Source organism: Plecotus auritus (genome assembly GCF_963455305.1).
Source record: "Plecotus auritus genome assembly, chromosome: 5".
NCBI lineage: Eukaryota > Metazoa > Chordata > Mammalia > Chiroptera > Vespertilionidae > Plecotus > Plecotus auritus.
The window spans coordinates 20,244,575-20,260,706 of NC_137776.1; the positions used below are offsets into that span (position 1 = coordinate 20,244,575).

A 16,132-nucleotide genomic window follows, 5' to 3' on the forward strand; every position below is an offset into this window, starting at 1 on the left:
GCCAGGAGGCAGTTGTCCCAAGGGGCACCGAGCAGCGCCTCACCATCCCTCTATGAGGACACACCACACAGGCGCTGCCTTTGCCAGCAGGCTCTGGGTGACATCTGCAAATGCTACTGCAACCTCTAGCATTCTGGGCAAAGACTGACCCTGTGCCCCTCTGGGTACCAGGCTTGCTAGGAGTGTGCTGTCACCAATGCCATAGATCAAAGGCAAAAACCTGGCGAGGTGGGGTGCACCAGAGGGGGCTCGGGCTGGGGCAGGGGACTGGCGGGCAGGGATCTGCCTCGCCTGCAGAGAGAGAGGTTCTGCAGTGGCCCCAAGACAGAAGGGCAAGGACCCGCAGCCCTGAGGAGGGGGTTGAGGGGCGGTGCCACCTCAGTGGAGGGGTCCGCACTGCAGGGTACCGGACTGACTGACGTGATTCAGAGAAGCTCCCACTGCATGTCCCAGTGCCTTCACTGAGCTTTGATGGCCAACTGAGATACTATATAAGAAAAATGAGGGAAGAAGTGAGAAAGAAAAGGAAAGGTGAACAACACAAAAGCATGACTGGAAGGAACCTGTAAACCCACTGTCACTTAAATAGGGAATATAGTCAATAGTGTTGTAATGATGGTATGATGCCAGGTGGGTACTGGAAATATCGGGGAACACTTTGTAAAGTATATGATTGTCTAACCACTATTACTATTCTGTAACTAATATAAAACCTGAAACCAATACAAAATAATATTGAATGTAAAGAAATGAAAATTGGAGTGAAATTTTTATAAATTTCAAAGTTTAAATAAAGACTGTAAAGGAAGGAAGGGGGAGAATAAAAATAGTGGTTTTCATTTTACCACTTTATTGTCTTTTCAGTACATAAAAAAGACAGTTGTCTTTATATGGTGCTTTTATACTTTTCTAAGTCATTATCTCATTTTAATTTCAAGGCAACTTAAAGACAAGATAATTATTCCCTCCACTATTCAAAGAAAGGAAATCTTGGTGTCTGGTCCCAATGATTCAATCACCAAGCCCTTATTGTAAAGCAGGGTTAGTAAAAGTTTCTGTGAAGGGTCATATCTATACTAATAAAAGCCTTGGGGGTGATCAGGCCAGCAGGGGAGGGTAGTTGGGGGCAATCAGGCCAGCAGAGGAGCAGTTAGGTGTCAATCAGGCCAGCAAGGGAGCAGTTAGGGGGCAATCAGGCAGGCAGGCGAGTGGTTAGGAGCCAGCGGTCCCAGATTGTGAGAGGGATGTCCGACTACAGGTTTAGGCCCGATTCCTGTGGGATCGGGCCTAAACCTGTAGTCGGACATCCCCCAAGGGGTCCCAGATTGGAGAGGTTGCAGGCTGGGCTGAGGGACACCCTCCCCAGTGCACAAATTTCGTACACCGGGCCTCTAGTCTCAATATAAGCTGAGAATCTACCTAATAAAACAGTAACATGCTAACTGACGGTACCTTCATGACGCCCACCAGCCAATCAGGAGTATGCAAATTAACCCAACAAAGATGGCAGGTTAATTTGCATATGCAGGTGCCGAGCGGCCGGGGGCGGGAGCGGGAGCGGGAGCGGGACACTTGCATCATCGCCATGGCGACAACGCAAGCATTCCACACAACCCGAGCCACTCCGGGTCTCTGGGCAGCGTGGGAAGGCAGAAAGGTGGCTCCGGGCCGGAGCGGAAAGGCTGCTCTGCCCAGAGCTAAGATGGTGCCGGCAGCCAGGGGAAGGAAGGCCCATTCTTGCATAATCTTCGTGCATTGGGCCTCTAGTTATTTAATAAAATAAAATAGTCTTCTTATAAAATAATAATATAATTGGAAGAAAGATCTTTATTTTAATACTAGAGGCCCGATGCACAAAATTTGTACAAGAGTAGGCCTTCCTTCCCCTGGCTGCCGGCAACAGCTTCCCTCTGGCACCTGGGACCCGAGCTTCCCTCACAGCCCCAGCTTCGTCCGGAAGGTCGTCTGGTCTAATTAGCATATTATGCTTTTATTATTATAGATTGATTTTAATAGTAACAGTAGGTTTACAGTCAATAAGAATAATGAGAATAAAGCAAGCCATGTCAAGAGTCTATTCCTGGTTATTAAGAAAAGAGTTCCATTAAGAGTAATAAGCAGAGGGAAAACATGTTTGTCCAATCAGATTCCAGATTCTAAGATATTAATGGCTTAAAAGAAATAAAAGCTTTAGGCAAAAAAAGAGTAGTAAGGACTCCATATATTCCCCATGCCCCCCACTTCGTATGCTCCCCTTTAGAAAAGGAAGAAAGTACAGGAATAAATTTCATCTACCCTAGCCTGTCAGTACTTTACTTATGAAAGACAATATAAAGAACAATGGTAGAAAGGTAGACCTTAAAGGTGTCAAGACTATAGGAATTACCTTGGATAGCCATGATCCCACTAGAGGTAACACACTATGGAAGCCCAATTGGGCGAGAGACTAAGATTCTACCAGTGAACACACATCACTCACTCTAACTTCTACCAGGAGCTAGTTCTACCACCTTAGCAAAGGTGCTGCCGATGGAAACTTGGTTTTAGACATTCTCTTCACATTTACAGTGAAACTGGGAGAAGAAAAAGACAAATCCTATTTTGATCTATCTGACCCTTTATAAAAGACAGGACAAAATATACCATCTTTTTATGCATTCACACACATACTAATTCACTCCACAAATACATGTGGGTACAGACTACGTTAGGCAATAGGCAGGGCCTGGGACAGCAGGCATGATACCTCGGACAGAGACTGTACAAACAAATACACACACACACACACACACACACACACACACACACACACACACATATATATATATATAAAAGCATAATATGCAAATCAACCCAATGGCGGAACGACCAGTCACTATGACACGCACTGACCACCAGGGTGCAGACGCTCAACACAGAAGCTGGCCAACTTCTCAGTCCCTCCCTCGGGCCAGCAGGCTCTGATCACCCGAAGGAGAACGAGAAACCGGGGGGTGGGTGGTGGCGGACATGGGTGGCACCAGGCCAAGGTGGGTGCAAGCAAGCAGGGCTCCGATTGCCCCACACACAGAGGGCGACTGGTGGGGGGGGGGGGGGGGTAGGGCCGGGGGCAGGGCCGGCAAGCGGGCTGGAACAGCCAACCTCTTGGTCCCTCCCCCGAGCCGGCAGGCTCCGATCACCTGATGGGGAATGGAGAGCCAAGGGTGGGTGGCAGAGGACACGGGCGGTGGGGGTGGGGCTGGCTGCTGGCAGCCGGGGAAGATCAGCCCTGATCGCAGGCCAGGCCTAGGGACCCTACCTATTCACAAATTTCGTGGGCCGGGCCTCTAGTAAGAAGATAATATGAAGCAAAGATACTACTACTTAAGTTCTATGACTGGAAGGAAACGCTATATATAGACAAAGGAATCAAGAGAGGCAGGCAAAAGGAAATGCTAACTGAGATGAGAAATTAGCCACCAAAAATGAGTATTCCAGACAAAGGGAAAGTCTATTTAAAGGCTAGAAGACAAAACAGTCTAGCACAGTGGTCGGCAAACTGCGGCTCGTGAGCCACGGTTTGCCACTCTGTTGACTAATGAGTTTGCTGACCACTGACCTAGTCTCTCGATTCCAATAATTACAGGCTGTTGTTCCTTGTGATTAAGCCCCTATCCCTGTGGTCAGCAAACTCATTAGTCAACAGAGCGGCAAACCGCGGCTCGCGAGCCGCATGTGGCTCACAAGCCACAGTTTGCCGACCACTGGTCTAGCACATTTTAAGGGAATAAAAAGTTTTAAAAGGTCACTGCAAAAAAATGTATGAAAGAGGAAGTGTAGAAAGACAAGGCTGAAGAGGTAAGTAGTGTCAGACCGTCCAGGGACTTGGAAACCATGTTGTGAAGTTTGACTTTTATTTTAAAAACATTAAGAGGTGCCAGTGAAGTGTTTTAAGCAAATAAGTAATTTGGCCAAGCTTTTATTTTTTGAAAGCTCTTGGGCTGTAAAACAAAAAATAATCTGAAAAGAAAAAGACCAGAAAATAGTGAAGCCAAATAGGTGAACAACAACTACTATGAAATAAAACAGAAAGAAGAAAATACTTAAGTGTGATGACTAACAGTCTGGAACAGAAGGAACAACAATATTTAGAAACAGCTACCACACTATTAAACCCTAGACTAAATCAACCCCTGCATTTGCCCTATAATTGTCTTACTACCCTTTATCCAACATCATTCCCAACCTCTCCTACCAAATAAACCCTCCTTCCCCACTATCCTAACTGTATTAACCAACTGTCCAATATGGTGGCCATTTGGCACATATGGCTATTTAAATTAATTAAAATAAAATGCATGTACTGTTCCACAGTAGCAATAACTACATTTCAAATGTTCAATAGCAACAGATGGCTAGTGGCTACTGAGTACCCTGCACAGCTATCGAGCATTTCCCGCACAGCAAAATGGTCTATTGACAGTGCTGGGCTTTAGATATACCTAAATCTGCCACTTTACCAGGTAAATGTCTACCTGAGAAGGCACCTGTGAAGACACATTCATTCACTGTCTCATGCCCAAACCTTGTATATTAATAAGCTTCCCAGTGCAGTGAAGACTCGTGGTGTATGAGCCACAAGACAGGCTCTGTGTTTGGGCTCATTAATCCTCACTTTGCTCTGAAGAAATAGAAAAGTAAAGGCATCACCCATGTTTTATAGGTGAGGACACAAGGCACAGAAATTAACCTGCCTGAGGCTGTAAAGTCAATAATGGAGTCACAAACAGAACCTGGATTTCCTAACGCCCCGACCAGTGCCCCATTCATTAAAGTAGTCATGGCTGATTTAAGAAGCCAAGGATAGAAACTATTCTATTTCACCTGACCCAAGCAACTATTTGTTTTATCAAATGGCTTGTTACATCCACAGGAGGGTCATATCTATTGGGTCCATATCTCATATCAATATACGAACCTAACGTAAAGTATGTGTGTATGTGTGTGTGTAAAGCAAAAAAATAAGAAAGAATATTCATCCCCTGAGTTTGCCCCAAGTATTTTATCACATATGATGGGAAAGAAAGGATATTAGACACACTTACTGAAACTAAAAGTGCCAAGGTACTCTTGTATTAATAATCTGTGTCATTTAGTTACCTATAAAAATTATAACCTATTAGCTCTGCATTTTGTAATTCTTATTTGCCTCTGTAACCTGAGTAAGTCTGACGTTTGTGTGTTCCTTTCAAACTTACAGAAGCAGTGGGGACACAGAGAAACATTTCCATTTCAACTACCTCATTAACTGGAAAGAGTGAAAGAATATATATGGAGACATGAACCAAGTTATAGATTAAAGATATAAAATCCACACACAGCATTTGCTTGACAGTCTTTACAATGACAATTCTAAATGTAGCGGCCAGCACTCACTAAGACATCTCTGCCCTGATCCTGCAAAACAAATTACCCAGAGCTTCATCTGAATGATGTGAAAAATCTTAGAAATAGTGTGACAGCCCTTGCCTAACATCTGAATTCTTAACTGTTGTTATATTAAATATACAGAAAGAAAAAACAAAACAAAACAGGAAAGGAATAGAATATTTAAAACAATTTGAAAATACTGGTAAGCATATAATAGTTATTCCTATGCTTCTAATTCTTTTCCTAATAATAAGTATTAATCAATCCAAAGAATATAAAAACCAATTGAATTTGTACAGGAAGTCACAGCTTCCAAAATAAATTGGACAACTATTTCTGAATTAAAAGAGCATATATCCATCAAATATGTCTCATAAAGAAAAAGGGCATGAATGATGATTTTAAATACAGAAATTAATGGTCACATCTAACTCTAATTGTGGAAGAGAAGAGAGCCATAAACTGAATTAAAAAAGTCTGCTTCCTGATAGACCTTGATTTAGGAATACAAGTCAATGAAAAAAAGCCTGCACATTGAACTACTTACACAGCGTTCCTGGAAGCTCCATGGGACAGTAACAGCTTGACTATATCCACGTGCCCATTCTTGGCCGCATCGTGGAGTGGTGAGTCGTTCTGATACCCAGGGGTGTTCACCAAAGCCTTGTGCTGGAGTAACAATTCCACTACCTTCAGGTGCCCATGACTACAGGCTTCATGCTGATTTTGAAAAAAGAAAAGGAGTGAGAAGAGTGATGAGGAAGAGCAATACCATATAAAACCACACTTCAGAAAAATAAATATGAACCTCAGTCAGCAAACTGGTTCTTACCTAAACACTCATACAACAGGCCACTCATACAACAGGCCATAATTTGTTGACAGAGTAAAAGCCACTATTCATAATCTTTGTGATAAGATACATGGTGATCAAGATCTGTGCAATTCATGAAAGAAGCCTGAAGTCAAGTGCTCTTATTTTAAAAGAAAATGTAGCTTTAAACCAATTATAGCTACTAAATTATTCTACAATAAGAAATTTAAAACAAGAAAAAAAAAACTTAGAAAGTATTTAACAACCAAATCATGCATAAAATTTGAAATTCTCTAAGGCTGAACAGAATTCATTAAATCAGATGCTTAGCCATAAGCTAAGTGGTGTACCCACACACATACATACACTGAGTGGCCAGATTATTATGATCTCTGAACGCATAATAATCTGGCCACTCAGTGTGTGTGTGTGTGTGTGTGTGTGTGTGTGTGTGTGTGTGTGTGTATATATATATATATATATATATATATATATATATATATATTAGAGGCCCAGTGCATGAATACATGCATGGGTGGGGTCCAGCCAGCCTGGCCGGGGGAGGGGACATGGGCAGTTGGCCGGCTTGCCTGCTGGTCGAACTCCTGGTCGAGGGGACAATTTGCATATTAGCCTTTTATTATATAGGATATACACTGAGTGGCCAGATTATTATGCGTTCAGAGATCATAATAATCTGGCCACTCAGTGTATATAACAACCCAATAAAGTGAATGAGCATAAGACAAGCTTCTCTTACTTGCTGAAGCTACAGATGACTATACATCTAGTATCAATGATAACAGAAATGACATGAAGTAGAAGCTCAAAAAGAGCTTACTAAATGAATGACATAACTGGTAACAATGGAATGTTCAAAGGTACCTCACATGCAAATCTTTCCTTATGTCTCACGAACTGCTAACAATGCCACTCTGTTGTAATCTAATAAATTTCTGGCATAGTGTGCTATTCAATTCATAATAGGTAGTACATACTAAACATCTGTAGGTATAGTTTATTTCTAGGATAAAGGAATCCAAATTAGGCATCAGGTCCTCTAAAAATCACTCACCAACTTTTACTACAAACCCACAGAGTGAAACAACAAGCACTCTGATCCTGACTAAACCTTCCCACCTTAAATTTGGCAAAGAGAAGCCATTATAACATTCTAACCTAATAAGAATTTCCCCATTTTTGTGACTCTCCAGTTCCCAGGATAAGGCCATCCACCTCATCTGTTAACACAGCTATGGCTACATTCAAATCACATACTTACTGTCCTAATATAATTAACCCATATAGCAATTGTTCCATGTATTTGTGCCATTCTTTTCCCAGACTACTCTTCACACTACATTTTAACAGTAGTTAGCAGAGACTTTAAAAATGATAATGAAGCAAAGTTTTACTGCCTCTATTTATTTAGAATTGGGTAGGGTATATATGTGAGGCTGAGGTAGATCCTCAGTAAGAATCACTGCTAGTGATACCTTCCTAAAGCACCCATTTCCTCTGGTCTCTCTTTGCTCCACAAAATGCTTCCAATTGCATGCAAAGCTGCAGAATGGAACCTGATGTTGGCTCTCCACACATTTGCTGCTAAGTTCAGCAATACGGTATAACTGGTTTCTTAAATCTAAAGGTAGTGTCAGTCAAAAGGTAGCTCATTTAGTGCCTATCACAATTGAAGAGCTAGATGTCAAATAATCATTTTCTCTTGTTGAAAATATGTCTTCTGATTTAAAAAGGGTGTATATATGGCAGAGAATGATACAGAAACAACTACATAACTATAAACTATTAATAACTAGGAAAAACAAACAGAATGGGAATAAAAAACAAACAAATAGGAAACTACCAATGGTGTCCAGCCAGCGTGGTCTTTAACATTTGGGTCGCTTCCGTTTTGTAAGAGGTATGCAACAGAAGGTATGTCGCCCTAGTATAAGACAAAGAAAACAAAAAGAAATTAAAATTCATCAAGGAAAAAAATAAGATATTGAGTTTTGGTGATGTTTTTAAAGATTCTGCATCTTTAAAGATAAAATGAAACATATTTTCCCTTATGCATATTGCTCACAAGTTAATAAATAATAAGGTTTGTATATATTCTGAACTATCTGAGGTGCCAAGTCCTGGAATTCATATGGTACGTACATCCTTAAATACAGAGTACAAAATCTCTGCTATAAGCAACCCATATTGAAATTCATTTCAAAATACCAAATAAAGGACACTAGCCACAGATCATTTATCTGATCATAATAAAGTTTTTAAAGTCATTTCAATTGTGAAAAACATTCATTTGAGCACACATAAAAACGGTCTCTGAGTATTGTTTAAAACAAAATTAAAGCCAGGAGCACTGCTCAGTAAAACCAATGTTAAGACTGCCAAAAACTGTCTTACGGGCAGTCACTCTATCCTTAATACATTAACTTAGCTTATATTTACCTTATTTGCTCAAAGATATTTTTCTAGGCAGAAGCAAGGCTAATTTTTTCCAAAAATAACTAACAGAGCTTTCTCTGAAATATAAATTTAAAACTTACATTTGACAAGTTACTTATGACACTCTGTGTTTTGGGAAGCTCCTCTCTAGGGAGAACAAATCTGTCTCCTCCCACTCCCATCCCCTATACTCTTCTGAAACAACTTTTCAGCCTCTATAGGTTGATAACGTAGAAGTCATAAAGACCCCTTAATACAGTAACATTTGCTTTTATTTTATTGTTTTGGGCCACCATTCAAATGCATCATATCTTAAGATGGTAACTTACTTAGTTTTCTGAAAAGCAAATCCACATGCAACATATATATATTTTATGTTCCTAAATTAACAAAATGACCTCAATATTCAACGTACCTAAAAAATAAGCATGCTATCTATGTGTTTCAAATCAAATGCTCCAGTTCAAATAAAAAATATTTTTCCATAGTTCCTAAGGGCTATACATTCTATATCTCTAATGCAAGATAACATCTATTTAGCAAATGTTGCTCTATATTCAAGTCAGTTCCAAATGAGTTCAGGAAAATCTGACAAAATACATATACGAATTTTCTAAAATAATTTGGGGCAGATGAATTGCCACAACCACACCCATTCCCAACCTTCAACATGAAAGTAAACACAAGAAGTAGATGAAAAAGTTTCTCAAAAATTTCCTCATTCTACCTCTGCATGGTAATCACAAAACCATATTCACCTAAAGAAGCCTGTAAAATAACATAAGCACAAATGTGGAATGGAGGAGTCACAAAGGAATGGAGTGACAATTTAGAGACTAAAGTCAGAATCTCCTGTAAGCCTGTTGGACAGTGGTGTTTTTCTTTCATGTCACCTCTTTTTTTTTCTTCTTTTTTTTAATATATTTTATTGATATTTCACAGAGAGGAAGGGAGAGGGATAGAGAGCTAGAAACATCGATGAGAGAGAAACATCGATCAGCTGCCTCCTGCACACCTCCCACTGAGGATGTGCCCGCAACCAAGGTACATGCCCTTGACCGGAATCGAACCCGGGACCTTTCAGTCCACAGGCCGACGCTCTATCCACTGAGCCAAACCGGTTTCGGCTCATGTCACCTCTTCATATCATCAAAGATGTCTTCTGTTACAATTGCACCCCTAGACTTCCCTGAACTGTATAGCTGATTTTCAAACTGCTTATTTTTGTTCCTTTATTTTATTTTTCCCATCACCATTTATTCTCCTATACCAGTGGTCGGCAAACTGCGGCTCGCGAGCTGCGGTTTGCCGCTCTGTTGACTAATGATTTTGCCGACCACTGACCTAGACTCTCGATTCCAATAATTACAGGCTGTTGTTGTTCCTTGTGATTAAGCCCCTATACCCTCTTTCACCTCCACCCACCCCTTATCCCCACCATCACCACTGTTGGCAAACTGCCTGGTTTTAATACCCAACCTGCTTTCTCTCCCCAAGTACTTAAAAGTTTGTCATATTTTCATCCTTCTCCTTTATGTAAATTTAATGTAATGCACATAAATAAAATTATGATAATTAGATAGGATCTATAATAACTGGGTAAGCTTGAACCAATATGAAGTTTCAAGAAATTATTTCTACTTCTGATTTCTTTAAATTGCTTTCTTCTGTAATAGAATATTTTCTGAGTAATAAGCACTCACTTTTAGGTTCCTCACAACTTACAAAAATAATTGAGACTTTTTTTATTAACCACAGCAAGAAAAAAAAAATCATCTGAGGAAAGTATTTACCAAGGCTTATAAAAATTTTTTAAATGGATTTGATATTTTGAAGTAATACCTTAAAGGCTGAAAATAAGGAAGCATGCATGCCACACTGAATTTTCTTATTGCTAACCTTTCATTTAAAGGACTCTTCACACATTCATGCATATTTTAACAATATAAATTAACTTTCCAAAAACAAACACACAAACAAACAGAACTTTTTCCTTGATATACAGGTTTACACTTCCAAGATACTGTTAATAAACATCTTTATAAAAATAGTACAGGACAGAAAGAGGTCAAAAAGATGGTGGCTGGCAGGACAGAGATGAGGGAGAGGAAGTGAGTGAGTGAGGGTATGAAAGGAGAGTGTGTGGATGTGCGTGTTGTGTGTGTGAGTGAGTGAGGGAAAGTTAAAATCTCGCAGGAGCAGCAGGGGCTGGCAGACAGGCTCTCCTTGACAAGGAGAGACTACCACCCCTGCGGACAGGCCTTGGAACTACCCTGCGACCCAGCAGCCACTCCAGCCAAAACCCTGCTACCCCAGCTGCAGACCCGTGGACCCTGGGACCGCCACCTCCAAAGGTGCACCGCTCAGCAGCAGTAAGTGCAACCTCCCCCTCCCCAGCGGCAGAACTCCAGATTCGCGTGTTTCCAGCCTGCAGCCAGGGCACTCCACTCCTTAGGCAGCGCTTGGGAGCCACTGAGAGCCCCCGAGGGTGTGACTCTGCACAGACAAGGGCGCGCAGCCCCGCAGTAGAAATTCTGAATTCCTCTTCCTGGATAACTGCCCATATTCACCCCAGCGGCTCAACCGAGGTGCCAGGACCCCTCAGAGTGCATCAGAACTCTGCGCCCAGCAAGCGCACCTCCAAAGAGGGGAAGTTCCAACAGGCAGGCACCCTGAGCCCATCTACCCACCGGGCGCTAGTGGGAGCCACTGTGAGCTCTCCCTGGTTGCGATCTTGAACAAGCGGGGGTGCACTCCCCCCGAGCAGTAGAAGTTTTGAATTCACTCATCCTGGATACCGGCCCACAGGTGACTCAATAGTGCAGCTACACTGCCAGGGCCCTTCAGAGTCCTTCAGTGTGCCTCGCTGGCAAACTTACAGTGGGTGCTCCTGTGAGACGCCTCTGGGAGTAAACGCCTATCCACCACAGATGCAACATCAAAAGCTGGGTCTGCGCACCCCTCGACTGCAGAACTCTGGGCACCACAGTCACACCTTTCCAGAGAGCAGGGCCCCTGAGCCCCATCACCCTAAAAGACGGTTCCTGGGTGCCACTGTGAGTCCTGCTGGGCACGCGTGATTTCAATTAAGGGTGCAAGACAGCAAAAATTGGGACACTCCCCTCCACAGCAGCTGATTTCTAGACACCACAGTTGTGCCTCTCAAGCTCGCAGGCCTACATCAAGAGAACCCAAATAGCTCAAGTAGGGAGCTACACTAGATTAACAAGCCCAGGAGAACTGAGAGATTACGCCAGTAGCACCATCCCCGAAAGAACGTGGGTAGCAAAGCAATTGGATCTAATTAAAACATTACAGGAAAACATGGGAAGACAAAAAAAGCAATCCCCAAAGGAAAGAAAAAGAGGAACCACCAGCAGAAACCGGTTTGGCTCAATGGATAGAGCGTCAGCCTGCGGACTGAAAGGTTCCAGGTTCGATTCCGGTCAAGGGCATGTACCTTGGTTGCGGGCACGTCCCCAGTGGGGGGTGTGCGGGAGGCAGCTGATCGATGTTTCTCTCTCATCGATGTTTCTAACACTCTATCCCTCTCCCTTCCTCTCTGTAAAAAATCAATAAAATATATTAAAAAAAAAAAAGAGGAACCACCAGAGGGAGTTAAATGAATTCGAGATGAGCAGCTTATCAGAGATAGAATTCAGAGTAATGGTTATAAGGATGCTTAAACGGATGGATGACAAATACACACAACTCAATGAGAACTATAAGGAGCTGAATGAGAATGTCACCAACATGAAAAGAAACCAATAGGAGATGAAGAATGACATAGCTGCAATAAAGAACACAATGGAAGGCTTAAACAGTAGACTAGAAGAGGCTGAGGACCGCATCAGCGAATTAGAAGACAAGGTAGGAAAAAACACACAAACACAGCAGCAACTGGAAAGAAGACTTAAAAAGCAAGAGGAGAGCCTTAAGGGAGCTTTGGGACAACACAAAATGAAACAACATTCGCTTAATAGGGATACCAGAAGGAGAGGAAGAGAAGCAAGGAATAGAAAACCTGTTTGAAGAAATAATGACAGAAAACTTCCCCGATATTGGCAAGAAAAAAACTATGCAAGTTCAAGAAGTACATAGAGGCCCAAATAAGTTGAACCCCAAAAGACCGACACCAAGACACATCATAATTAGATTGACGAACACCAATGACAAAATAAGAATCTAAAAGGCTGCCAGAGAGAGAGAGAAAGTTACTTACAAGGGGTGTCCTATCAGAATATCAACTGATTGCTCAACAGAAACACACCTGGCCAGAAGGGAATGGAATGAAATATACAAAATGATGCAAAGCAAGGGACTGAATCCAAGAATACTATACCTAGCAAAACTATCATTCAAAATTGAAGGTGGAATCAGGAGCTTCACAGACAAAAAAGGACTAAGAGAGTTTATCACTACCAAGCCAGCAATGCAAGAAATGCTAAAGGGACTGCTGTAAAAAGAAGAAAAAGAGAAGAAGAAACACAAACACTAAGGAAAAATATGACAACAAACATGTACTTGTCAATAATAACATTAAACGTAAATGGATTAAATGCACCAATCAAAAGACAGGGTAGCTGAATGGATAAGAAAACATGACCCATATATTTGCTGTCTGCAAGAGACCCACCTCAGAGCAAAGGATTCACACAGACTGAGAGCAAAGGGATGGAAAAACATTTTTCAGGCAAATGGAAATGAGAAAAAAGTTGAGGTTCGATACTTATATCTGATAAAATAGACCTCAAAGTAATGGCCATAATAAGAGATAAGAAAGGCCACTACATAATACTAAAGGGAGCAATTCAACAAGAAGATATAACTCTGGTAAAAATATAAGCACCCAATGCAGGAGCACCCAAATACCTAAAAAATCTCCTGGAAGTTATCAAGGGAGAGATCGACAACAATACCATCATAGTAGGAGACTTTAATACACCACTGACATCACTGGATAAATCCTCTAGACAAAAAATCAGCAAAGAAACAGCAATTCTAAATGACACACTAGATCAGATGGACCTAACTGACATCTTCAGAGCATTTCACCCCAAAGCCACGGAATATACGTTCTTCTCAAGTGCACATGGGACATTTTCAAAAATAGACCACATATTGGGTCACAAGCAAAGTCTCCCCAAATTCAAAAAGATTGAAATCATATCAAGCATTTTCTCAGACCACAATGGCATAATATTAGAAATAAACTACAATAAAAACATTCCAAAAAATTCAAACACTTGGAAGCTGAATAGCATGCTACTAAACAATGGTTGGATTATCAATGAGATCAAAGAAGAAACTAAAAACATCCTGGAGACTAATGACAATAAAAACACAACATTGCAAATCCTATGGGACACAATGAAAGCAGTCCTGAGAGGAAAGTTTATAGCTCTACAGGCCTACCTCAAAAATCAAGAAAAAATGGTAATAAATCATCTAGCTCAACAACTCAAAGAATTAGAAAGAGAGCAAGAAAAGCCCACAGTGAGCAGAAGGAAGAAAATAATAAAGATCAGAGCGGAGATAAACAACATAGAGACCAAAGACAATACAAAAGATCAACAAAACCAAGAGCTGGTTCTTCGAAAGGATAAACAAGATTGATGAACCTCTAGCCAGGCTCATTAAGAAGCAAAGAGAGAGGACCCAAATAAAATCAGAAATGAAAGAAGTGAAATAACAACTGATCCCACAGAAATACAAAGGATTGTTAAAAAATACTATGAACAACTCTATTCTAACAAACTACACAACCTGGAGGAAATGGACACATTCCTAGAAAAATACAACCTTCCAAAACTTAATCAGGAAGATTCTAAAAATCTCAATAGGCTGATAACTATGGAAGAAATTGAAGCAGTCATCAAAAAGCTTCCAGCAACAGGGGAGTTTTACCAAACATTCAAGGAAGAACTAATACCTATCCTCCTCAGACTGTTCCAGAAAATTCAAGAGGAAGGAACACTTCCAAGCTCCTTCTATGAAGCCAGCATCACCCTAATATCAAAACCAGATAAAGATAACACAAAGAAAGAGAATTACAGGCCAATATCCCTCATGAACATAGATGCCAAAATCCTCAACAAAATTCTAGCAAATCGAATCCAGCAGTACATCAAAAAGATCATACACCATGACCAAGTAGGGTTTATCCCAAGGATGCAAGGATGGTACAATATCTGCAAATCAATAAACATGATACATCACATAAACAAATTGAGAAATAAAAATCACATAGTCATATCAATTGATGCAGAAAAAGCATTTGACAAAATCCAACACCCTTTCCTGATAAAAACTCTCAGCAAGGTGGGAATAGAAGGATCATACCTCAACATCATAAAAGCCATATATGACAAACCCACAGCCAACATCATACTCAATGGGAAAAAACTAAAACCATTTCCCCTAAGAACAGGAACAAGACAGGGATGCCCACTCTCACCACTCCTGTTCAACATAGTGCTGGAAGTACTAGCCATTGCGATCAGACAAGAAGAAATAAAAGGCATCCAAATTGGAAAAGAATAAGTAAAACTGTCCTTATTCACAGATGACATGATACTGTACATAGAAAACCCTAAAGACGCCATCAAAAAATTATTAGACTTAATAAATGAATTTGGCATTGTAGCAGGATACCAAATTAATGCCAAGAAATCTATGGCATTTCTATACACCAATAATGAACTTACAGAAAGAGAGACTAAAAAAGCAATCCCATTACCATCGCACCAAATAAACTAACTAAGGAGGTAAAAGATCTATATGCAGAAAACTACACGACACTGAAAAAAGAAATAGAGGAAGACATAAACAGATAGAAGAACATACCATGTTCATGGATTGGTAGAATCAACATCATCAAAATGTCCATACTACCCAAAGCAATCTATAAATTCAATCTTCCCATTAAAATACCAACGGCATATTTCACAGACCTAGAAAGAACTCTCCAAAAATTCATCTGGAATAAAAAAAGACCCCAAATAGCCACAGCAATCCTGAGAAAGAAGAACAAAGTAGGGGGGATCTCAATACCAGATATCAAGCTGTATTACAAAGCCACTGTTCTTAAAACAGCCTGGTACTGGCACAATAACAGACATATAGATCAATGAAATAGAATAGAGAATCCAGAAATCGACCCAAACCACTATGCCCAATTAATATTTGATAAAGGAGGCATGAACATACAATGGAGTCAAGACAGTCTCTTCAACAAATGGTGTTGGGAAAACTAACAGATACGTGCAAAAAAAATGAAACTAGACCACCAACTTACACCATATACAAAAATAAACTCAAAATGGATAAAAGACTTAAACATAAGACGGGAAACCATAAAAATACTAGAGGAATCCACAGGCAGCAAAATCTCAGACATATGCCGAAGGAACTTCTTCACTGATACTGCCCCTAGGGCAATGGAAGCCAAAG

The 16,132-nt window shown here is 40.8% G+C and overlaps 1 protein-coding gene across 1 annotated transcript in view; it reads right to left on the minus strand.

Moving 5' to 3' along the window:
- BARD1 (BRCA1 associated RING domain 1) overlaps positions 1-16,132 on the minus strand; it is a gene marked incomplete at both ends in the record, with an annotated part of 76,514 nt that overhangs the window by 30,904 nt on the left and 29,478 nt on the right. Inside the window, 2 exons of the mRNA XM_080669390.1 lie at positions 5,957-6,129; positions 8,088-8,168. Of these exons, the coding sequence (XP_080525516.1) occupies positions 5,957-6,129; positions 8,088-8,168 (254 nt within the window). The remainder of the gene's footprint in view (positions 1-5,956; positions 6,130-8,087; positions 8,169-16,132) is intronic.